Here is a 25,157-nt window from a genome sequence, read left to right as displayed (position 1 = left end):
TTGGTTTATATCTATTTTTTTTTTTTTTTTTTTATAACTAATTTACTTATTTTTCACACTGAAGTGCACTCGAAAAAATGTACATGCGTGCACTCCAGATATGCACGAAATACATTTTCCTTTCAAAACTTCTCATTCTCATTCATAGAATCAATTTAAATACATATCTGCTCTTGAAAATTTCAATCTCGAGAAGTTATTTTATCTTTTTCCCATTACCCTAAATCTTCACTCGTTCCGAAATTAGTTCATCTTCACTTCTTCTAATCAATTCTTCGAATTCTAGATAGTAAATATAATTTTTAAAAAAATTTTTGAAACAAAAATTCTTCTCAAACAAAAATTGAACGAATTGGAATTAGGAAACACTTGCTTTTCCCTTAAAGAAAATACAATATTGTTTGAATCAAAAATGTTTCAAAACGAATTGTACCGATAATTTGATTGAAAATTTTCTTCTATGTAAAATATTGTGTACAATTTTTATTACATAAAAAAATTTTTTTTTTTTTCAGTACGCCCAAGAAACTCAGCATGAAAAGATCCTTCGAGGATTGGCAGTGGGTATCGCGTTTACCATGTACGGTCGTTTGGAGGAAGCCGATCCTTTGGTCGCTTCCCTTTGTGCCGACAAGGATCCGATTCTACGAAGAAGTGGAATGTACACGTTAGCGATGGCCTATTGTGGAACCGGAAACAACCAGGCCATCAGGAAGTTGCTGCACGTTGCTGTAAGTTTTGCACAACGTTCCTCAAAAATTTATTCCTTTGTTTGCTGAATTTTTTTCTATTTCAATTTTTATCATCTGTTTTTCTTTTTTTTTTTTTTTTTTTTTTTTTAATAGAAATATCAAATATTTGACAACTTTACATGGAATTTAATCGAATGTTTTAATTTACAAATTTTTTTTTTTTTCGTTTTTCGATTTGCAATAGTATTTTGAATAAACTAAATATTTCTTTGTTATAATATTTTTTTTTATTTTTTTTTTAAATTTGCATGTGTGCTTCGATGTTTTTATCGAGAAAATTCGTCGATATACGAAACGAGCAAAAGTCAGATAGGAATAAAACATTCTGAGTTGAACTCCAATAATTTTTATCGTGTCGTTAGTGATGTATGCGCTCGTGAGTTGTTTGCAGTGGAAAATAACTCTTATTCTGATTTCTTCTAATCAATTTCAATTGAATATATAATATTTTTTTTATTATTAATCGCATGGTTATTTTTTTAGATTTATTATTTTATAATGTCATCAAACTTTAAAATTTTTAATCGTTAAAGGATTTATTCGTATGTTGCAATAGTATATATATATATATATTTTTTAAAGATAATTATATTGGAATTACATTTCATCGGTTTTAATTGATGTAATTCAATATATAAAAAAAAATGGATTCAACGTTATCAAATTGTTATATGATTTATGTCCTTAAGTAATTCTTAATAACTTTATGATATTGATGAATTTTTACAGTTTTATTAGAAATTTGAAAAATAAAATAAGATAAATTAGATACAAGTATATTTTATTTACCTCAAAGACTTATAGAAATCTAATATCATAGTTGTTCAAAATTCATTCACATATATTTTTTTTTATAAAATTAACAAATAAGGAAGAATATTATCTAATGCCATTTAGTNTATATATTTTATACCATAATTTTTAATAAAAATTTAATAAAAATTTTTATCTATCTTCAATCACAAATTATTTGAAATGTACGTCATAATATTTCAATCGAAAAATACTGGTATAAGTGAATAAAATTCAAATTATAAATCTATTTTCGAATATTCCATTCTTTTAAATGTCCTCTATAATAATATGAAATTATGTTCTTTCAGGTCTCTGATGTGAACGACGATGTTCGACGAGCAGCGGTCACCGGCCTCGGATTCTTGCTGTTCAGGTGAGTACCACAAAAGAATACTTAAACTCATGGAAGTCAATATACGAGGTCGAGGAATGCGGATTCCTCGAGGTGGCTAGGTTTAGTATCGATGTTCTTTCCGCAAGTTTTCTGGCTTCCTGAAATAACCTAGATTCACGAGGTTAATAATATCAATGAGAGTTATTTCGATGATAATCCGCGCAAATACCTAAGGAACAATATCTAGAAAAAGAAGAGAAAATAAAAATTCATAAAATTTGAAACTGTTATAATCTTTTACACTTTAATTTTCTATGAATCATTTTGATGATTTGATTTCTTTCTTTTTTTTTTTTTATTTTTTATTGATCGTTATATTTTAATTTTGATAAATTTATTTGATTTGAACATACATAATACAATTTCTATAGGTCTATCTATATGATAGGGTTATTCATATACTTTTATGTTCGTATATTTCTATATTAAATTCACATTAATATTGTTAGGTTTAACGTTGGTTTCTCTATGTTAAATTTTTATCTGAATAATCAGATAATCATCAATTGATTTTATTGGTATTTTTGCGATTTTATCAAATTGTACTAACTTGTTTCATAAATTAGGTTTATATTGTTTTTAAACATTGTTTAAAATTGGGGATATTTTAGTTTTATCAAAATTGTAAATTCTAAACGGGAGTGTTGATTTTTCAATTATTTTTTAATTGATTTTGCGAAAATAGAAGATTTGCAATGTAGTTTAATAAAGTGATTACTATTTTTGAGATCGCGTTAACGTTTTGTCGTATCATGTTCTTTATTTAAATATTTTTTCCTACGCTGTTCAACAAGTAACTTTTAAAAGTAAAATTTGTAAGCTAAAATATTTTTTTTTTACTGTAATAATAAAAAAGATTTTTTTTATAAAGTTATTATAAATTAAATTTTGGATTATTCGATAAAAATTCGAATCAAATTAAACTGCACACGTAGTGTTTTCAAGATATCATATATGGAATGGAGTTTACGTTTAATTAAATTTAAATCTAAAAAAAAAAAAAAAAAAATTAGAATACATATATATAATTTTTCCTCTTGCATAAGTATTTCCTCTGAAGAGGGTCTTCGAGAAACAATTTTACTTTAATCAATTCGATATCAGCTTATCAGAGTTCCATTAGGAATTGATAAATTGCTGTATCTTCTGAGATTACAGTCGAATTGAAAATGATCTTATTGATTTTTTCCTCTCTCTCCATTTTTTGCTTAATTTCAAAAGATGGATTATTCATTTATAGCTTTTCTTTTGTGATTTCGTTTGTGATATATTATTATATTAAAAATCCACGATAATCTATGAATCACTATTAATAATCCTATTAAAACTTTTGTGCAATAAAAAAAGTGTTGCATTTTATTGCATTTTTTTGTGATTCATTTATTATCTTCTTTTTATTTGAAATAAGATTTTTATATCTTAATCCTTATTATCTTTTAAGAAAAGATGAATTAATTTCTTTTTGTCGTTTTGAAATAAAGTATAAATATATTCATATTCATCTTTCATTTACGAAATCTATGATGCATTAATTTTTTTTAATGGAAATTTGACGATACGTAGGTAGAATATTTGCGTATATATTTTCACTTTTAATAAATTCACTCGGAATTTCAGTAAATGATATCGGATTTTATAAAATTGAACAAACACGAAATAATATCTACAATTCACTCTTGCACATATTAGTTAAAAACACATATGCAAATTGTCTAAAATAATAATACACATACACTTCCCTTCTTCAAAGATAAATAAAAAAATTTTTTTCACGCCTCATTTTTCTAAAAAATATACATTTACAAAAATCATTCCTTCAAACATTATATCTTATAATTTCATCGGTTTATTAATAATATTTAAACTTCATCACATTTTACCAACATTTTATTTCACATTTTATTTAATAATAACGTTATTAAACGTTCACATTCCTCAAATATTTCCAATCCATAATTCCGCCAATATTTTAAGTTCGACGATAATCATAGCTCTTCCAATTTTCTTCAAAAATTTATTTCCCCGATACACCATCGAATCCAATATTAATTAAACTTCATTAATATCCTTCGAACGTTTCACTTCATCTGTTCCATCCATCTTCAACCTTAATATCTCCACCCTCCCTCTCCCTCCCTCCCTCCATATCGTATCCCTCGAACACTTTATTCCCCATTCTCGCTCAACTTTTATAAATTCAATTTCACCCATTGTAACCGTATCTCAAGCTCAAAGGCGTGCCAGAATCTCTTTCAAATTTCCCCTATCCCCTCGAAAATTCCTCGAATTTCCTGCTCCATCCCCCTTCCCTTGCGAGGACCGCGTTTGTTTTCCATCGAATAACCTTTCTCCACCCCCATTCGTCCAACGAATCTCGAAACTTTTTTAATACCTCGACTTATACCATATATATATATATATATACACACTGATCGGCGATCCAACGTCGAAGGGGCTTTCGAAGCGATCGATGCTTTTCATCTCTGAGAATTTGACGGATTGAAAGTTGCTTTCATTCTGCCGTTAACTCATCCAATATCCGGCTGGTTCGAACGGTTCCCATTCTCGTTTCGACGATTTCACGGTGCAGTCTTCGCGGTCTGGAGGCGGCGGTGGTTAATCTGCGCCGACATTTTCTATTAAGCAGACCCGGGAAGGGGAAGGATCGATCAAACGCCGATCCCCTTTCAAATCGTGGCCGAAGGAAAAACCGTGACAATTTTCTCGATCGCTTTTATTTATATCCTTGTCTGACGGGGGGATTCGACCCCGTCTCTGTTGATCGATCGATCAACCCTTGAGAAATGGGGATCGGAATGAATAGCTTTCTTTCGATTAAAAAAAAGAAAAAAGAAGTTGTAGTTGGAACATGGATAGAGAGTGTATTCTAAAATAAGTGGAGGATTAATTCTAGAATAGATAGATAGATATAAAAATTGATATGTTATCGATTGGATTTATTATTCTTTGTTTCGTTGTTTTTTTTCCCCCGATTTGTGAATTCTGTTTGATAATTGAATCAGTGGAACAGAATTCGAAGTTGAACGCTCGAGTGAGAAAAAAAGACGAGTTAGGAAAATGGATGTCTGATTTGATTATCTCGTCTTTATTCTATTCTTGCGTGCACGGTTAAGAGTGGCGAATCCCGCCCCCGCGCGGGATTTGTTTCACAAAGTTTGCCTTTGAGGGTCGAATTAACCCTCCTTTCGATTGACTTCTGATCTTTCGAGTTTGCGGGCAGATATAGGTTATTGTTTCGTATTGTTGAACGATGGATGATGATTCGATGCTTGACTTGATCCTTTCAAAGGGTAATAAAAAATTAATTGGACGATTCAGAAAATATATCTTTCGTGCAGTGAAAATTTTTAATGAATCTTCATCACGTTTGTATTTGGAATAATAATTTTTGCTTATCGTTTATTTTATATTCTTTTTGATGAAAATTTCGGGAAATTTTATCGCAAATTTATCTTCTTATCGAATTTGACAAATTCTACAAAGAATTTCTTTTAACTTTATCAATTCAATTTCTTTCATTTTCCCTAATTTAAAATTATGTAAAAAGGAAATATTTTACATAATTTCATTATACAATAGCACATACTGTTTAAAATTCTCAAATCATACACATTGTATAATTTCGTATATAATTACACATCGTGACGTTAAAAATTTCCAAATTATATTATCCACGCTTTCTGTTCCATTTTCTACGAAAAATCGAGTTTTCAAATTTCAAGAAAAATTTTTTCTCCCTCTCTCGTATCGTATGGCATTCGAATTCTTCTTGCTCGCCAAGTTCAATGAATCTCGATACGGTGAGCAATCGATACCGTGGCCCTGTAGAAACTCTTAATTGAAAACAGTCGATCGATCTTCGTGGTATCGCGGAATGGACTGTCGAACAGGATGAATAGTCGGCATCCTTGCATCTCGCGAAAGTTGTGGATCATTGAGTACAGAATTTTACACGAATTTTTTACTCCATGGCGAAATATTTCTGGAGATAGTACGAATTATTGATCTCTCTTAACGATAAGAATTGTTCGAAGAACGATACGAAAATCGATCAATCGATCTTTCGAAAGTTTTTGTATTCTTTTGTAAATTTTTAAACGCCCTCTTTTCGAGTTGAGAAACTTGTCTCGAGAAAAATGAGAATAATCTAAGTGTAGGATAATTATATATATATTTTTCAAAATTAACGTATACAATTGGATTTTCATTTTTTATAATATCCTTCTAATTTCTACGTTGATTTAACAAATTAATTTTCCACAAAGTATTTGATTTGAATCAATTTTTCTTTTTTAATCAAACAATTTATAGTCGATCCATTATGTCTAAGGTATCCAGCAGTATACGATTCGTCAAGTAGATATCTATCAATCAACCTATGAGAATCTCTCATCTATTTCGGATTTTATTCAGTTTTGGTGAGAAACTCGAATAGAAGGATGAATGAATCACTTAAAATTCGAGTTGTTATAACGCTAACGGGTTAAATAAACTCGAAAAATGGGGGAAATCGATGACCTGTGATGTAGCCGTGAAACGTGAGGAGGGTTGAAGAGGGACATTTTAAGCAGGGACAAGATCCTAAGGTAAGCTCGATTTTAATCAACGCTGGTAATCAGGGGATAAATGTAAATTAATTTCTGGCGAGGAGGACGAGACGAGGGATTTCCATCCGCTAAATGGGATCCGCGAATCGTGATTAGATTATTTCGCTCCTTTCCCTCGTTAAACTGTGTCCATTGATTTCGATTATGCGATCGAAGTTGGTCAATAAATTCTCGTTTAAGGTTTTTGTTTTTTTTTTTAAAGATTACTTACGTTTTTTATAAATAACACCCATTTTGAATACGATTTCGTAGAATAGAATTTGACGATTCTTAATTAATGGATTTTACTTAAAATTCTTTTTAACTTAATAAATTAATAAAGGAAACAAGGTATATAAATAAAATATTTATTTTGTGTCACACCATTGATATCGTTAAAAAAATAAAAAAAAAAAAAGAAATGAACGAGTTGTATATTCAAAATGGCTGCATCCATGGTTTCTAATAATATTAAATTAAATCCAAGGATCAAAGTGAGATGTCTTCAAATATTTTATAATTTAAATAGATGTGAATTAATTAAATTGTTTCAAATTATTCGTTATTATACACAGAATTGTAGAATGAATTCTTCAAACATTTTCGTATAATTGAGCCCATCCATCATTATTTCGGTTTAAGTCAATTATTAGAAAGATTGGGCTGTCTCCAAATATTTGGTAACCGCTGTTACACCGGCCTCTTTTTCATCGAGCCAAAATCAAGCCGGAAGTGGTCGATAACAGAGATATATCGCAGTCGTTAAGCGGAACTGTATTTGCACCGTGTCTATTTGCACAATCCATAATTTCTAGGAAACGAATAGAAATTCAACGGTTGGACGAACCATTCGTTTCGTTACGTCCCTTTCTCTCTCCCTCCATCCATCTTTATTCACAGCAATTTCGAGCACGGAATGATCGAGTTAGCAGTAAAATATTGCACCGAGAAATACAATGAACGATGAAACAACGTTTATGCGTGTCGTCGAATTTTTAAAAAAAGAAAGAGAGAGAGAGAAATAAAAGAAAAAATTATAAGATCGAATTGAAACAGAAATGAATCTTAATCGTATTGATGAAATCGTGAATGAAAGACGTGTGATCTCGAAAATCTTAAGAGCAATTGTATCAGTTTATTTAAAGATTTATTTAATTAATTAACATATATATGTGTTATCAAAATTGTCATCAGAGTCTATATTCGTTGATGATCAAGAAGATGAATTTTATAAAAAGAGGGAAGCTTGATCACCACTTATCAAATTTAAGAAAATTAGAGAAATTATCTTTGCTTTCTGACATTATAATAAAATAAGATGATTAATCAGAACTCACTTTGGGATGTGATTTATTAATCTTCCTCATCATTTGTCATATTATTTTACAACAAACTGATTAAATATTCCATGAAAATATAATAATATTATTATTATGATAAATTTCCCAGTAAATGAATTTTAGAAAGAAGATCACAAATCATATTATTTCGTTCGTAAATTTAATTTTAACGAATATATATATATATATAATATATTTGCAAAGGAAAAGAAAAATTTATATTTTATATTAATTATTAATTCAATTGATTAAACTCGCAAAAATCGAATTTAATAAATTGAATAAGATAAAAATATAAAAATAAATTATACGAATAATCATCGATATTCAATTTTCAAATTTTCAAACTCTTGAATTTATATAACAAACAATATATAACATAGATAGATAGAAGCAACCGGTATTGAATTCGTCCAATTATGCAAATCGTAAAAGCGACAAACAAAATTTCTCTGAATAAAATCCGACGTGGAAATAACCCGTTGCTTTTCAATTACCGGATAATTAAACTCGTGTCACGAATATTAACAAAGATCCCGGTTATGATTCCACGCGATATACTAATTTTCCACGAAAGATTAAGCGAATCCACACACTTTTAAAAATCAAAATATTTTCCAAACGATACGATAATTCATTTAATTAATTTTATTATGAACAAAATCTTTTTCCAAATCTTCCGTTGTTCGATCGTTAAGAAAGAAAAATTCCAAAGAACTTAATTACGTAAATTCTTAATCTCGAATAGAATTGTCGAATTAAAAAATCATTAATGAAGCTACTATTGGAAATGTCGTAGTTTTTATTCAAACTAAACGATGAGGTTTTATAGATATATGTATCATCAACGTTTTTCTTTTCTTTTTTTTTTTCTGTTGCTTAATGAATTCCCTTTTTCGAGCTTTATGACCATTTATGGTTGTTTGAAGCCATTTTTCCTTCGAGTTGGTTAAGTAATCATTAATCTTCTCCGAGAGTACTTAGCACACATGCTATATTCATGATAATTGCAACTGTTCCTCAGCAACAAAAAATTCTCCATGCATTTGCTCAAGGAATAAGTAAATAGTAATAACATATTGAATTAACAATAAATCGATTTGGAATTTGAATAGATATGCGTTATGTTTGTTTCAACAAATATTTTTTATTTTTTATTCCTCTTTGAAATGATTTTATCATTTTTCTCGAATATTTATTATTTTTTTTCTTACATTTTTTTAAAAAAATTTAGTCTGTTAATTGTGCAAATTTAAAATGTGCGTTTATACGTATTTTAATTAGCTTCTCGTTAATCAAGATATCAAATTTTTACTAGGATATCAAAAAGTTGATGTACTTTGGTATGATACTCGCATAAGAAAAGTGTCACGAATCGAAAACAAAAAAAGAAAAAAACTTTTCAAAAAATTGATTATTTACGTAGCATTTCATGACACTAGTAGTTCAACTTCAACTTTTGACATTTGTAGTATTGAACCTCACATGTGACATTTTTCCGAATGGTAGACCAGAAAATATTTCTGGAATACAATATAAATTAAAAATTCTTGACTTATGACATTTTTCTTACGAAGGTGTGATGCATATATGAATCATAGAAGTATTAATGCGTTGAATAAATAAGGTAAAAAACATTTTCGATGATCTATCCTTTTTTGTAATAAAATCTAATGAACGAAATTCAAATTGTAGAATGTAGAGACGTGTAACGACGAAGATATTGTATTTATTAATTTGTTTGGATTTCATTACGCAGAAACAAAAATTTTTAATAAATTAATAAATTTCAAGCAAAATTTTTCTGCAAAAAAAAAAAATACATTCTAAAAAGTTATTATTAATTATCATACATATGAAACATGAAATATAATAAAATTCATTTATAATCTTTTTTTTTTTTTATTTTAATTCTTTTTGATATTTTACTTTCATTGTTTAACAACGTTGAGACCTTCTCTCGAAAATTGTAACTCTCGAAAATTGTAAACACATATCACAAACAATATAAAATAAATTTCAAACAATTCATGCAAAATCAATGCACGCGTAACCGAGTTCTTTGTGTTAATATTCGCAACACGTGTTTAATTACCCCCGTAATCGAAGGTTATCTTTTATCTAGATTATTCCATATTTCGCTAAATTTATGGAATTATTTATATATCACGTGGATCGAATGCGTTTAATAGTTTGGCGAAATTTAATACGATAAATGAAATTTGGCAATGAATAACAATGCCTCGGACCAAACGTGTGAAAATATTCCTCCAAGGAGAGATTATATTTATGGAAATGGTTAAGGGGCAGCAGAAGGAATATTCCATTCGGACTTATTTTCCTTTCGGATGTTTCTTTAAATGGGAATATATATTTTTTCCATTGTCTCGAAGAAGATGAGAAAGTGAATTCGTGTATTCATAGTCCACGATATTCGAACATGTTTTCACATCTTTGAATGTGGAAATGACTGGAAATTGAATTGGAAACCTCGAGGAATGAAAAATTAATGAAATCTTATAATTTTTTATTAGAGATGTGATGATAAAAGTTGGAAATTTTGCAACTTGTCGTCAACTCTCGAACTAATTTAACGAGTTGAATTAAATATTGAGAAAAAGAATCTAGTTTTTTTCTTCGACGTAAATTAACGTACGAAAGGCATCGAGTTGGTTGTCAATTTTTTTTTTCTCGCGCGAACATACGTGTTATGAAAGTTTTCTATCTTTCCATACGATCACGTCACAAACTTTTTTAGAAAAATGTACAACGTAAAAAAAAATTTTATCAAGTATTTTTTTCATATTATGCATAATCATTTTGGATTTCGTTGCCATTTGTTGCCATTTTATAATTGTTTCTTAATCATTTTTTTTTTTAATTATCAGAAAATTGGTATTCAATGCTTTCTCGAGTATCAAGAAACACATAATTTAACTTTCCTTATCTTTGTTCCATTTCCTAAATAAAGAAAATTTAAAAGCAAGCCTTTTTATCCTTAAAACAAAATCCCTTATCATGGGATGATGGGAGAGAAATTTGTAAAAAACTTGCATTACACCTAATTTCTTTTTTTTTCGTATTAAAACAGCATGCAAAGAATTTAAATTTTCTAAAAAAAAAAATCTAAAAGATACTTTGTTATATTTCTCTCCATAAGGACGCTTCGATCGAACGTCATCCTCGCTTCCGGGAGCTTTCATTTCCGGCCGAGTCGTGTGTTGGCCGACACGAATACATACACAGCTCAGGCGCATCACTTTTATTATGCAAATCAGTAGACGTTGCAGAAAAATCCCCTGTTTCCCCGGATAGGTTCAAGTTTACTTCTATCGAAACCCTCGGCCGACTGATATTCAAATATTACCAATAACACCATTCCATCGAATTTCATACATAAATTTCGAAATAGTATTATTTCATGCACCATGAACGTGTATCTCGTTCGTTGTTTCTCTTCACTTTTCTCGCGGTTGAGGTTTATTTTCTTTTTCCCTTCCCTTCATCATTGTGAATATTTATATTAACATATCGTGATGATATTTCATTTTATTTCTTTTTTTTTATTCCAAGATTGCAGTATATTTGGATATTTCAAATCTTATGTTGCTTGATAAAAAAAAATATTTTTCTTGGATATTAAACAAAATTCGACATACTTTTTCGAAATACTTACAATTTTAAATTTTTATTACACCGATGATACGATAATTCGAACAATATTTTATGAAGAAGAAAAGAGAAAAAAGACTAAAAAGTGAGATAAAAATATCAACAGACTGTTACACTTATGAAAAGAGGTAAAGATGAACAGTAAAGGAGAACAGAAGAGAAAGGAAGGAAAAGAGGACGGAAGAAATGTAAGGGAACTAGGTGACGATGAGACAATAAAGCAAGATAATAGATGAAAAGGTAAAGTGCAGCTTTTTTTTGCTCTATTCTACCCATTTGCATTTTTCTCGACACGTGTTATTTTCTGCGAAAGTTTTTACACGTAGATCTTTTTCACGTGTACGAACGATACTATTATCAATTAATTCAGGATAATTGTAATTCCACGATCTATATAAATCAGAATTACCACGTAGCCTGCACGGATTGTTAACAATACATTTGCGGGAATAAAAATAAAAATATATATTCAATGTGATGCGAAATGTGATATTGTGTCGACGCTTCTCTCTCTTTCATTGGTTTTTTCAAAATAAATAAATTTCGTGCAATGAAAATTGTATACGTTATATATTCGATTCGACGATAAACTGCACGCGCGCGAAATTTGCACGAGGGCCATTGTCACGAGCACTTTGAAAGTCGACGAAACAAAATACAATCGATGGTTCCATTGTGTTCGCAACTGTTCGCTTTCCTTCGAACACCATCGAACGGGATATCGATTTTTTGCTGTTTCATGGCGTACATTGGTAATTAAACGATATTAGTTCAAACAAAATGTTCACAGAGAATGTAGTTATTCTTGTTCGATCGCGTTTCGAAATTCGCGCCATTATTTTTGATTGATACATAATGGGAAAATATATGGTGGTTTATCGTTTTATTAAGTCTAGGCAGTCGAGGGAATGATTAACTGAGAATAAGGAAGGAAAGTTTTTCTTTTTATAAATTTTGAAAAATTTATACAATATTTTAAATATTTTTATTAGTGTATGGTACGTTTTCCTTTTCAATTTTTAACATTGATAAGAGTGGATTTATTAATTTTATAATGTTTTTTCGACATTTAAAAGTTGAAAGTGTTAAAAATGAAAAAAGAAAGTAACAAGGGAGATAGATAGATATGATAAATTCTAATTATTTTATAATCCAATAGAAAATCCCTTCTTCCATTTTGGTAAACGGATTCGGATAAATGATAGTGAAGATAAATGTGCAAGCGAAACGTTCTTCCGGATGCTAGATTGCATGATGATAAATAATATGATGATATTTCACCGGGCTGAAGAATTTTTGTTTCTTTTTTGTGACTCGCAATTGTTCAAAGTCATTAAATATCTCTTCTCGACGATTACTAGCAAATTTATAAAAAGGAATGTAGTATTTTTTCTTTTCTTTCTTTCTCTTTTTTTTATTAAATTTAAAAATTTTTATTTATTCACTTTTATAAATTTCTGCTTTGGAAACATTAATAACGTGTATTATATGATTTATCGTATTTATACGAATAATAAGTCTTTTGTAGAATAAGATCAATATTACGATGAAAATTATTAATCAAGCATATTAATGAAGCTCGAAAATGGATTGCATTTGTTGTACGAGTGTTACTCTCTTGTTCAATTTGTCTTTATCATATTCTTTGAAGTATTATTTGTTCTTTGTCAAAGTTCTTTCTTCGCGATATTATTCAAAAAGGTATCAATACATTTGTACGTATTGAAAAATTTCATCTTGTTTGATAAAAAAAAAAATTATCTGTGTGATTTTTAAAAATATTGAAATAATATTGGAATCTTTAATATTTTCGTGATATCGAATATTGTTGAATATTTTATGATATTTGATTTACAGATAATGCTTTATCGAAATCGAAAAGTATAATGAAACTTTAATTCTCTTGAATAAATATCGATAATACGATATTTATTTGAATAAGTATTTTTTTTTTTTTTTTTCTTTGGATTATGATTGAGAATTATATCGAAAATAAACATAGGCATCAGGAAAGAGATATTTTCTTCGTTTATAACCATAAAAGTGGGAAATAATTCGTTATTTGTTTGTTATACTTTAATTTATTATTTGTATTTAAAAATAACTCTGTGAAATAGTGTTGTTATATTTAACATTAAAAAATATAGAAACTATAAAAATTGAAGATAAAATTGGCAAACATATGGTAGATGTATTTAACTTCAAAAAGTTTCATTTAATTCATTCAGTGTTAAAATATTGACTATTCAAACTTTGCTTAATTGAAACGCCGATCATTCGAACGATTATTTATCCCGGACAATTATTGGACCATAGAATAATTCACGTGTCTAATTTGAACTACGATTACATTTTAGGACACAATAGAGTTTAAAATTTCGAAATTTCAATATCTCCTGATTCGAATTGTGAATTCGATGCTTCCGTTCAATTTCTACAATTTCTATAGATTTTTATATTTGAAATGAAAAAAAAAAAAAAAAATGGTGCGAAAATTAATTAATCGACGAAAATAATTTTAACACATTCGAGATCGTATCGAAAATCTAGAAATGCAAGATTATTGTGACGACAATTTATTTTTTTTTTTTTACTGAACACACATGAGAAAGAAAAATCAAAAAAAAAATCAAACGTGTGAAAAATTCTTTTTTATCTTTCTTCGAAAACTTTATGCATATTCTGTGAATTGTGTGTTGTCACAGAATAAAAGAATTTATAACGTGCACGTAAATATTGAATACTTACATATTTTTATTACAAAATTATAGACCATAGATATACAAATACGTTATCAATAGTGAACACGAAAATTAAATCTTAAATCTTATTGAAACGTTAAGATCGATAAGGATAGGTCGGGATGGATCGAAATTCATTAAGCGATCGGAATCGCGGTCATCTGTTCTAAATTTTTTTATCAGAAGCACGTGTGAAGAAACGAAACGCCACCACGTATTCATTTCTATCGATAACGATCGTTTGGCTTGTTATTATCTTCTCTTGTCCAATTTGTGATTTAACCAGGAATGATATTCGATATCGTATCTCCATTTATATGAACCTCCATGCCAATTTTAGGAATAAGTAACAACGAGGAACAAAGAGGGCACCACTGTTCAATTTTCTTTTATTTTATTCTCGTGCGTATGATCAATTGAGGTTAGGTTTTTCATAGATTTTTTTATTTCTTTATGGAAAATTCTAAAATAGCTCTCGAAACATGTATTGAACGATAAATAATATTGTATTAAGTGAATTAATAGCGTTAGAATGATAATATGGATATTTAATGTTGTATATTTAAAGAAAAATTACTTTCATTTATTATTTCTACTATTCGTTTCTCATGTACAAAATTAATTTTAAAATAATTTAAAAACTCTCAGATTTGGTAATATAATAAATAATAATAATTGAAAATCAATGGGTATTAAAATCCATTATATACAACGTGGCTTCATTTGTGATGCAAACAACGTGGCATTATTTTTGAAAATTGCAGTGGAATAATGTTATAATTAGATCGTAGATTTTCATTGCAATTTCATTGCATGCATATTTTTTTTTTTTTTTATATTACGCACGTTTTGGATATTTTTACGTAATGTTCACGAATGTTGCGATGTTTTATCGAAACAATTTTCCAGATAAAATCATTCGAATTCCTTTCGATCGCGTAACAACAGAAAGGAGAGAAAGAAAAATTACGTGACACCGATTAAACAGAGAAATGGAAAACAGTCGGACGTAAATTTGCATTAATGGCACATGTGCGTTCCCGCGCTATCGATTTTCCCGCCAATTATATTCCCGCTTTCTACGAATCCCCACGTTCTTTTTCGATGTGTACACTACATTTTCACTATTTAAATTCCATAAATTTTTAATTGCAAAATTCGTTAGATTTTCACGCAAGCAGAAAATGGGGAAAATTTAGTTTTCAATTAGAGAAATTTCGTTTCATGAGTTTAAAAACATGCGTTTTTCATTAATCTTTATGATCAAGGTTTGAAAATAATCAAATGCAAGTATCTTTTGTATCACTTTCTTTATTAATATAATTTTCAATACAATTTTTAATACAATATATTCTTTTTACAATATTTTATAATTTTATACGTACGTGTGTTCCGTTGTTTGGGAGCCGTCAATTTTTGTTGCCACCCACACTTGGGTTTTCCAAGTTTTCCAAGCAGACTCGCGAAAAATAAATATTTCGTTCTCGAGCTCATCGCGTTAATGCCGCTCCCTCTCGAGATGACACAGGCGGAAAGCTGCTACTGACATCCGCCGCGAGCTCGAAGGAAAATAACTGGACGTTGAGTGGAGTCGCTATTGTTTCCCCGGAATGTCGGGGATACTTGAAAATTCTAGCTCTAGGTCTGCCAGGCAAATATTATTTTCCATTCCGAGGCAAATTTTTGTTCCCCGTATCCAACGTGTCTTCGCCCAAGAAATTGTCAACCATCTTCAACCATCTCGAGGATGCACCTCAATGGATCTTCGATTGTTTTATCTTATAACAATTTGATCTAGGTATTTATAATTTTATACCTGTGTATTCTCAATATACTACTTTCAGAAGCACCTTTTTTCGAAAATTTCGTACAGAAATACAAGTTTTATTTGGAATTGAGTGAATTGATCTGAATATAGATATGTGGTACATTGCTCTGTAACGATTGGTCAATGTTTTTTGTTTTAAATAAGTCGACAGAAAGGAAAAATGTTGTTTAAAATTATGTGAATTTTTAGGAGAATTATAAATATTGCATTATTTTAAAATATTTTCATAAATGTATAATTTTTCTCGAATGTGTTTGATACATAATTTAATTTTATAAAAGATAATTATTCATAAATCTCAAACACATTCAACGCGAATTTTTCAATTCGAATCGTGAATTTTCAAGAAATTTTTTCGTAGAACATCTGTTCAATTACGAATTAATAACAAGGGAATCAAATAAAATAAACAATAAGCTTTATCGTTTTACGATTCACTAAATGCATCCACTCATTAACCTTAATTATCTGTATTAACCTCGATATCCAATCACCGTTATCGAAAAATGAAAAATAAAAGATCAAAGGATAGTCATTTCCTGTGTTCTTGGTATTATATACGAACATTTTACTGCGATCGAATCTAGAGATGGTTCGAATTCATAAGTTTTCAATGCGAATTCGAACGCCATGCAATGCACTTCTCCCTACATTCTTCGACTACAAAAGAGGTCGAATATCGGACAGGTCTCGTTTCCTTTGATAAGATATAATGTTCAAATAGCATTCTTCAAAACTTTACCATCGTTTTAAAATAACTAAATATATTTTTTATTATAATAAATTTTATAATACAATTTCCTTTTAATTTATACAATATTTTTCGATAATATCACGATAATATTAATAATATTGGCTTGAATAGATCGATAATTTTCTGATTTTTTAAATATACAAGAATCAGAATGAGATAGAAATAGATATAGGATATATCTATATTAGTAATTATACTTTTGAATGCAGATCTTAGATTCATGTCTTAGACTTTTCGAATTTTACAATCAACCACATAAAGGCCAAAAGTATTTGAAAATTTCTAATAAATTTCTTTAAAAAAAAAAAAAGATGGATCCTTCTATTTGGAACGAGAAATTTCCATTTCTTGGGAAATAAAACTCGGTCTATCTGCCTTTCAGACTTGGTCAACCGATTTCCTAGTTCGATAGCAGTTGCCGTGATGGGAAATGTAAAAAAGGAGAAATAAATGGTTGCGCTCGAGGAAACTCGGGCCTTTTATTCGCGTAGATTAACGAGAAGCTAGCAGGCCACGGGATTAATTCTTTACGCGAAAACAGATTTTCGTGAAAGGAAATCGATCGACGTCGTTTATAACATCCTGCTGCTTCTTGAGAAACTTCTTGTTTGCCGCTTTAATCGGTAGATCCTCCCCCCCTCTGGGAGAATCCTGATGATTTTTGAAACTCAGAATTTCAGAAGTTCGGTATAATCTATGCTATGATCCTCTTTATGCTTTCGACGTTTAATTATTGGTTTCGATGCATTTCGAATGCAAAAATCAATTATTATAATCTTAGAAAGATGAACAATAATTCAATAATTCTTTAGAAATTGGGAAAGGAATTTTATTTTTGTATCATCATTCATGAAAATTGAATCGTTTCTAATTCTAACACATTCTAAATGTAACTTTTTTTCTCTTAAACGATCGAATAAAATTTTGAATATATTTAAATATATTCAATCAACTTTTTCGATAAACGATCTTGCAATTTATTATATATCCGTTTAAAATTATTATTAAAAAATATAATTTTAAAGAAGCAACGATAATTTATCTCAATTAATATTCCACTATTTTTAATATCCTTGAAATTTCTTTTTGTGTCCAATTTAAAAGTATCGCGAGTTCCATTTAAATTTTTATATCATCATTTATGGAACAGAGGTGCCGGTTTCGGGCCGTTAATGAGAAATCTACGAATCACACAGGTGTCCCAGTTCTATTCCATCTTGTTTCCTTCCATGTTCATTAAAATTCTCGGGAATGAAATCAAAGTAAAGTAAGTTTTCGATCCTGTTTCCATATGAAATCAAAACAAAATTAATCTCTTCAGATAGATACATATAATAAGTTTCCATCTTACTATTGACATCGCAAATATTGTTTCTATTAATAAAAAAAATGTCGTCTACTTTTCTCTTGTATGATTTCCTCTTCAACATGGGCCATTTAGTTGGTGTGTATTCGTCGATCTTTTCATTGCTGGCCTTTGTTGGAATAATGTATATTCTTTTCGAAATGATGCAAAGAAATTTCGAAAGATGAAATGTTATTGAAATTATTTTCGTGTTTATCGTTTATTGTTTTTTATGTAGAGAATAATATACCTTTTTGTTTTAATTCACTTGAAATATATCGTATATTCTTTTATCTCAACGAATTCTATCAATTTTCACGTTTTTGTTTCAAAAATGTCTTATCAATAATTCTTTAATAATTAGATCTAGGAAAATTAATACAAATCGAATAAATTTTTAATTTTTTCAATATTATTCGTGTATAAATTTTAATGTTAGATAAAAGATAGATAAGAATGACACAATTATTGAAATATCGATTAACTTATCCCAATTCCATTTCTTTTATTATTAAACCGTGGATATTTGTGCAAAATTTGCGTAAAATAAATACATAAAAAAATAGAACTGAAATGAAAGTCTGTTTCATTCTTTAAATAATATCTTGATACCTCACTTTGCATATTTTATATTCGCTCCGTAAATTTTAAATTATTTAAATTTTCCACGCGAACAAACATTCATAAGTGTTACATACGTTTATAACATCGACAATAATAATAATTTTAAACGAAATCATTAAAATATATTCATTTCGAAAAGTAGCACAGAGTTTTCGTCGAGTTGAGGTGAAGAAGGACACTCGCCTCGGCCGATTTCCTCGAGTTGATAATTACAAATTGCCTCTTAATCACCCGCTGGAAATCCTAGTAAAAGGCCCCCAAGCCTCGTATCATCGGCTAAATAATCGCGTCTTACAATTAGCCTGGTGGCCAAGTTCTCGTTCGTTCCGATCGAACTCTTCGGGCTGAATAATCGATCCTTGGCCGGCAAATTCGAGATGAGAAATTCGATTAATTCGGGGCCACGTTATCGTAATATCGTTCCACGTTTCAGGCATTAATCATCGCCTTGGAACGAATTTCGCCCTACCCTTACGGCAGAGAAAGAATTGAACAAGTGGCTGGAATTGGATGCTAGGTGGGATGATCAGGTTTGGATGTGTAGAGGAAAATACTACGTTGGTTGTAATAAATATCACGCCTTTCTATTTTGTGTGCTCCCCATTTTTGGTGGTTTTTCTCTTTAATTCGCTTCCCCAATTCTTGCAAATGGATCTTGAATTGGATTTGGCTAATAATTGTTTCTTCTTAAATGCTATAGATATAGATGAAGAAAAATAGATACGAGAAAATTATGGTTAATATAATGATACAATCTGTTAGTAAAACTTTGAAAAATAATATGAGATTATGGTTGGTTATAAAATATTCGTAAGACAAAGTATTACGTATATTTATGGACTATTGGATTATTGGAATTTTATTGAATTTGTATTCACTCTTTTAGTATTTTTTTTACAAATATGTAATAATAATAGATATCTATTCTTTCTTTCAGATTTTTGGATGTGAAAACACACACGTTTGTGTTTTAATGAAAATTATTTTATTTATTTATTTATAATACACATATATATAAACGTAGGGATTCAGAGTTAAGCGATTAAAACATAGGTGGATGACAAAGATAAAAGTCGACGAGCAAATTTATCCCTTTTCTCACAATTTGAAAAGAATATCCGCGTCGAATGTTTGCTCGAGCATTTAAAAGTAGATCCAGGGACACGTTTATGAGTATAATTCTCAGGATAATGAAACTTTATTTTGCGCGGCTTAAGGCATTCCGTTCTTCTTCAGTTATTGCGAACCCGTTAGTCGCGCAATTTTTTAATCTTCCGTCCGTCCAGGAACTGGAACGAAGTCGTTCGAAAAGAAAGGAAATTATAGGGGTTAGTTGATGGAGAAAAAAAATTCTATGTTTCAATCCTTCCTTTTGATAATAGAATTTTGATTACGTTCTCCTCTTCTTCTTTCTTTTTTTTATCTCTCTTGTTTCTTCCATTTTCTAACTTTTTTTTGTTTTCTCTTCATTTTTTTTCTTTCTCATTCTATGATTGTCATTTGAATTTCGATATAAGTTTTATTATTGTAAAAGTTTTACGAATCAGAATAATGTTGTATATTATAATATCAGCATATTCCTCATAGTATTCATGGATTCATTTATAGTACAAATTAAATTTTAACTTTTAAATATCTTCATTAAATACATTTAACAAAATGAGGATATCAATCTCGAATAATTTTACTCAATTTGGACAAAATAAATTCGAGTTTATCACAGAACAAAATTACAAATTTTTACTATTTTTAATTCGATACAAAATTATTTGTAAAACGAAACAAAAATTTGGACGAAAGAAATATACTATGAAAAGAAAACTAAAGTAGGATCTGAAAAAGAAACAATATATTTAAAGAGAAATTTGAATGCTCGAAAATGTTTCTCTTTAATTGAAATCCTTCCTTCGACTCCTCTCCTTCCACTCGTATCAATTTCTTCTTTTCCTTTCTTTTTTTTTCTTTTTTTTCATTCCTCGTTCCCGTAGATTTTGTTGCACGCAACACTGGTAAACGATTCTCTGTGTCGTTGGAAAATCCGTGGGACACGTGGATATTTTTGGGTGGGTGCGCTCGTTTAAATTCACGTTATTCCGTGAAAAGCCACCCCCACGTAATGCAGTTTCCATGTCTGTACTTCGTGACAATGAATCGGCCCCAGGGAAGATCTCGTGGGCTCGTTCGACAATTTACGAACAAAGGAAAATGATAGTTTTCCCTTTTCGACCCGCTTACAGACTTTTTTCTTTTTTTAACCCGGTTAACCTGTTCCGAATGAAGTAGAGAGGGTGGAAATAGGAGACGCCCCTTCTCACCCAGAGTGTGTGTCTGAGAGTAATTGTAAATAAAATATCAGACGAATCCTTTTAGAAAATTTTACGTGAAATATGGTATATAAATTTTTAAAAACTTGTGAAAATTTTTTTTTTTTAGTTTTTCTATGTTTGGGGACAATATAAAAAGAAAAAAAGAATAGTACGAAAGGAAAAATAAAAGTTTAATTTGTGATAATTGAATTTGTGTTTTAATATACTTTTCTTATTTTTTCTATATTAGGGGACAATCAAAAAAGAGTAGAATACGAGGCAGTTTAATTGATGAATTTGTTTTAATATATTAAAAATGTGTCAATAAATGGTTTTATATAATTGTAACAATAAGTACATATACTTAATATAGATTTTCTGAACATTTGAATAGTGATTTAAATTGTCTGGTGTTGATATTTGTTCGCCATTAATACACGATTGATAATTATTTATTTTCAACCATTATAATTTAATAACGTAATAGAATTTACAAAGTATATCATTGTATCGTTACATTTACATCGTGACGAAGAAAAAATTAAAATTATTAAAATATCAAGTGTAATTACGGATGTGTTTCACACTCTCTTCTCTATATTAAATATCGCAGTTAACTGCCGCCAGAGTGCAGGAGATGTAATTTATACATCCAGAAGATATTATTTTATAATATCATCACGAAGCGAGAAATATTTCTTTAATCCATTTTTATAATCTCCATTCCTGTCTTCTGTTAATCTCCGTTTCACATCGTTTCATAAACGCGACAAAAAGACGAGATGCAATCATATAAGATCACGATATTTTCAAATTTTTTAAATGGCGACTCTGTCTTTGCTTTTTCTTTTTATCCCATATAAAAAAATTTCCTTGAACGTTTGTGAAGAAAAATGACGTTTCTTTTTTACACTGACATTCTTTCTCTTTATTTTGCAATCGTGTTCGTTTCTCTTCGATGTATAAGAATTCTGAATCAATTTGAAATCATTCGATTTTTGCAATCGAATTGAAAAATTATATATATTCGCTTGTATAATTTTTTTAAATAGGAATTAAAAGATATTTTTAACTACATAAATTTTCTTTCTGTTTCAGGTAAGTGGCCAAAGTGCAACCAAAGTTTCTAAATTTCTTTTCTCTCACGTAAGTTTTATATATATATATATATTTTTTTTTACAACTTTTTATCGCATAATTCTTAAAAACTTATTATCCATTGCTTCTTTTAATTCGATACTCGAAGTTGCTTTAACAGTTGGGTAAAAGAAAAAGTGGTTTGTAATATGAAACGAAAAATCGAAAGAAAGTTTTTAATTCGTGAATAATAATATTACGACAGCTCGAAACTCTTATCGAAATAAAATAATGTTCTACCTTTGTTAGCACTTTCTTGCGAAAGATAATTTAATAATTTTTTTTTTTTTTTCTTTAATTCAGAACATAAACTTTTATCATGAACACTTCTACGCTAAAAATTTTGGAATAAATTTAATTCTTAATTAATTTTAAATTTATCATTTGATTTATGAATTTTAATTGAACACAAATTTCTAATTTTCAATATTTTTACGTACGTCGGTATTTTATAATTCTAAAAGTTTTAATCTAAGAGATATATAAAAAAGAAAATAATTTTTATATCGTTATCGTTGCTTCATTGCAATGTAAACGAGGATATTAACAATCATGTTCATTGTCATTATATTCGAACTTCTTCAATTTTCTTTGGTATCATCGTTGCTCGAAGGATAAATAGAATTATGGTCTCGTTACTGAGATTTGCATAATGAATATTATCTCGTGGAAAAATTGGACGTCTCTCTGATCAATCTCATTTGAGGGGTAATTAGAAGATGAAGACACTGGTAAAGAAATTTTTGTGTTTGCCTTGAAGAAATATCAATAGAATTTAATTAATTAATGTGGATCTCTTATTGAAGATTAATGATCTCAATATATATAATCTCGTAAAAATATTAATCAAGGAAGGAATTTTTTTTTAATTTTTAAGATTTTTTATGTTATTTTTGTTTGCATTGTTTATCTTTTATTTTTACTTTATTTTAATTTTCTTTATTTTCTTTTTTTTTTGTTCTTCTTAAAATTGAAAAAGTAGTTTGCGAAGCATCTTGTTGAATTTTTAATCCCACGCGAAAAGAAATCGTTTATTTTCCTCTCTTTTGTAGTAATACTTATAATTTGCAACACCAAAAGTTTTTCACAAAGATGGTGTAGCGTTTCCTTGTTACAAAGGAACAAAATCTATAGCCTTGTTCGAATATCCTGTTGTTGCATTTTTTCGTTTTTATTCTCAAACAATCCAGCGAAAGCTATCAATTTTCACAAACGATTTGATCTCACCTCCTTGTTACGTTTCACGCGAAAACTACAATTTTTTCCCCCCTGAGTTACCAAAAATTCAAGAATTGCAATTTCAAAAAACTCTTCAAATTTGCTCGTTCTTATTTCAATTTATTGACAACAAATCTTTAATGTAATCGAAAATCTCGCCAACAATTTTTATTTCTCAAAATACAAAATTTCCTTTAACAAGAAATAAAAAAAATTTTTAATCTATTTCAACAGAAATTAAACTTATTTTCTTTCTACGTTTCCTTCATTCATTATTTTCAACATTCGAATAAATTCATTTTTTCGATTATATTCTCATTTCAAACGTATATATATATCCTGTTTTGCGTGGGAATCTGATGGAAATAAACGCAGATGTGTTTCTCAAGTCACTTATCGAAAGAAGAGAGAGATAAACTTTCCATGTTTAGGCTTTCTTTTTTGACATCAACGACAACTCTTGATGTCGGCTGTCATTCCTGCATCGCGGTGCTCGGTTTTACAACGCTTCGTGACAAACTGTGAAACGTTGAAATTACGTAGACGACGGATGTGGAACGTGAAAATTGCGAATTCCATTAGCTGGAATTAATTTATGGAAATTTTTGTTCGTAAATTAAACAGATATCCCTGCACTTTTCGCTGTATCATTTTTATTTATCCATATTTTCTTTCCTTTTTTTTTTTCATAGTTCTTTATAAATGGAATTTGTTTATGAGAGATAAGGATTTATGATTGATTACAGTTTTTTTTATTTTTTTTTTACTTTCAACTGGAAACTGACAGTGAGAAGTAATAGTTGTTAGTAATACAACGATGAAATGATAAGATAAATGGAAGAGTGGTAAATTAATGAAAGTGAATTTATGAAATACAGAAATATAGGAGGATAGAGTGAAAGTTTTTATCTCTATACCTCGGCTTCATCTATTAAAACGAATCGATCGTAAACTCGAAAAATAATCGTTTTAAAAAATCTCTCTTAAATTTTCCATCTATCTTTTCCAAATATTCCCATGCAATATCAAATTAATAATCCATCCATAGTTAATCTATCCCTTCCCCTTCCCCAAATTTCCTAATTTCAAACGTGACAAATATTATTCAAAAAGTCATTATTCTATCACGTAAACGATAAATAATCGATTAAAAAAAAAAAAAGAAATAAATAAAAGAATAATAAAAAAGAGAGATTTGGTGGGGGTAAAGCGTCGTCGTAAAACGGAATTCCCTCGAATTCTCGCGAAAGCCAATTCCCATAGACGTGCCATTCATTAAGCTCGTTATACATTTTGCATCTTCTCTAACCTTCTCTCTCTCTCTCTCCCTCTCTCCCCTCTCCTTCCCTCCTCCTCTCCCTCTCTTTCTCTCTCTGAATTATTCAAACCAGTTTCTCAGGGTATTCCGCCCCAGTTTATTCCTCTTCATCTTCTTCTCCTCGCCTCTTAAAACTTCCTTCTCGCCAACGAATAGTTTAACGACTATATACGAGCCCATTCGCGTCACTGTCTCGAACGTCGACTTGATAAATTATTACAATTCCCAGTTTTCCCTTGCAACCGAGTGGGTGCTTCCCGTTGAATACATCACCTCCGCCTTGTAACGCGGTTTCCTCCCGAAATGAGTAAACTTACACGAACAAC

General features: G+C 29.4%; 1 protein-coding gene across 1 annotated transcript in view; it reads left to right on the top strand.

Annotated features, from left to right (window-relative positions):
- LOC102679690 (26S proteasome non-ATPase regulatory subunit 1) overlaps positions 1–25,157 on the top strand; it is a 93,093-nt gene that overhangs the window by 8,125 nt on the left and 59,811 nt on the right. The window contains exons 9-10 of the mRNA XM_006612388.2: positions 516–731; positions 1,856–1,920. Coding sequence (XP_006612451.1) covers positions 516–731; positions 1,856–1,920 — 281 coding nt within the window. The remainder of the gene's footprint in view (positions 1–515; positions 732–1,855; positions 1,921–25,157) is intronic.

This window comes from Apis dorsata, unplaced genomic scaffold (genome assembly GCF_000469605.1).
Source record: "Apis dorsata unplaced genomic scaffold, Apis dorsata 1.3 scaffold_112, whole genome shotgun sequence".
Taxonomy (NCBI): Eukaryota; Metazoa; Arthropoda; class Insecta; order Hymenoptera; family Apidae; genus Apis; species Apis dorsata.
This window is presented reverse-complemented; position numbering and strand designations above follow the sequence as displayed.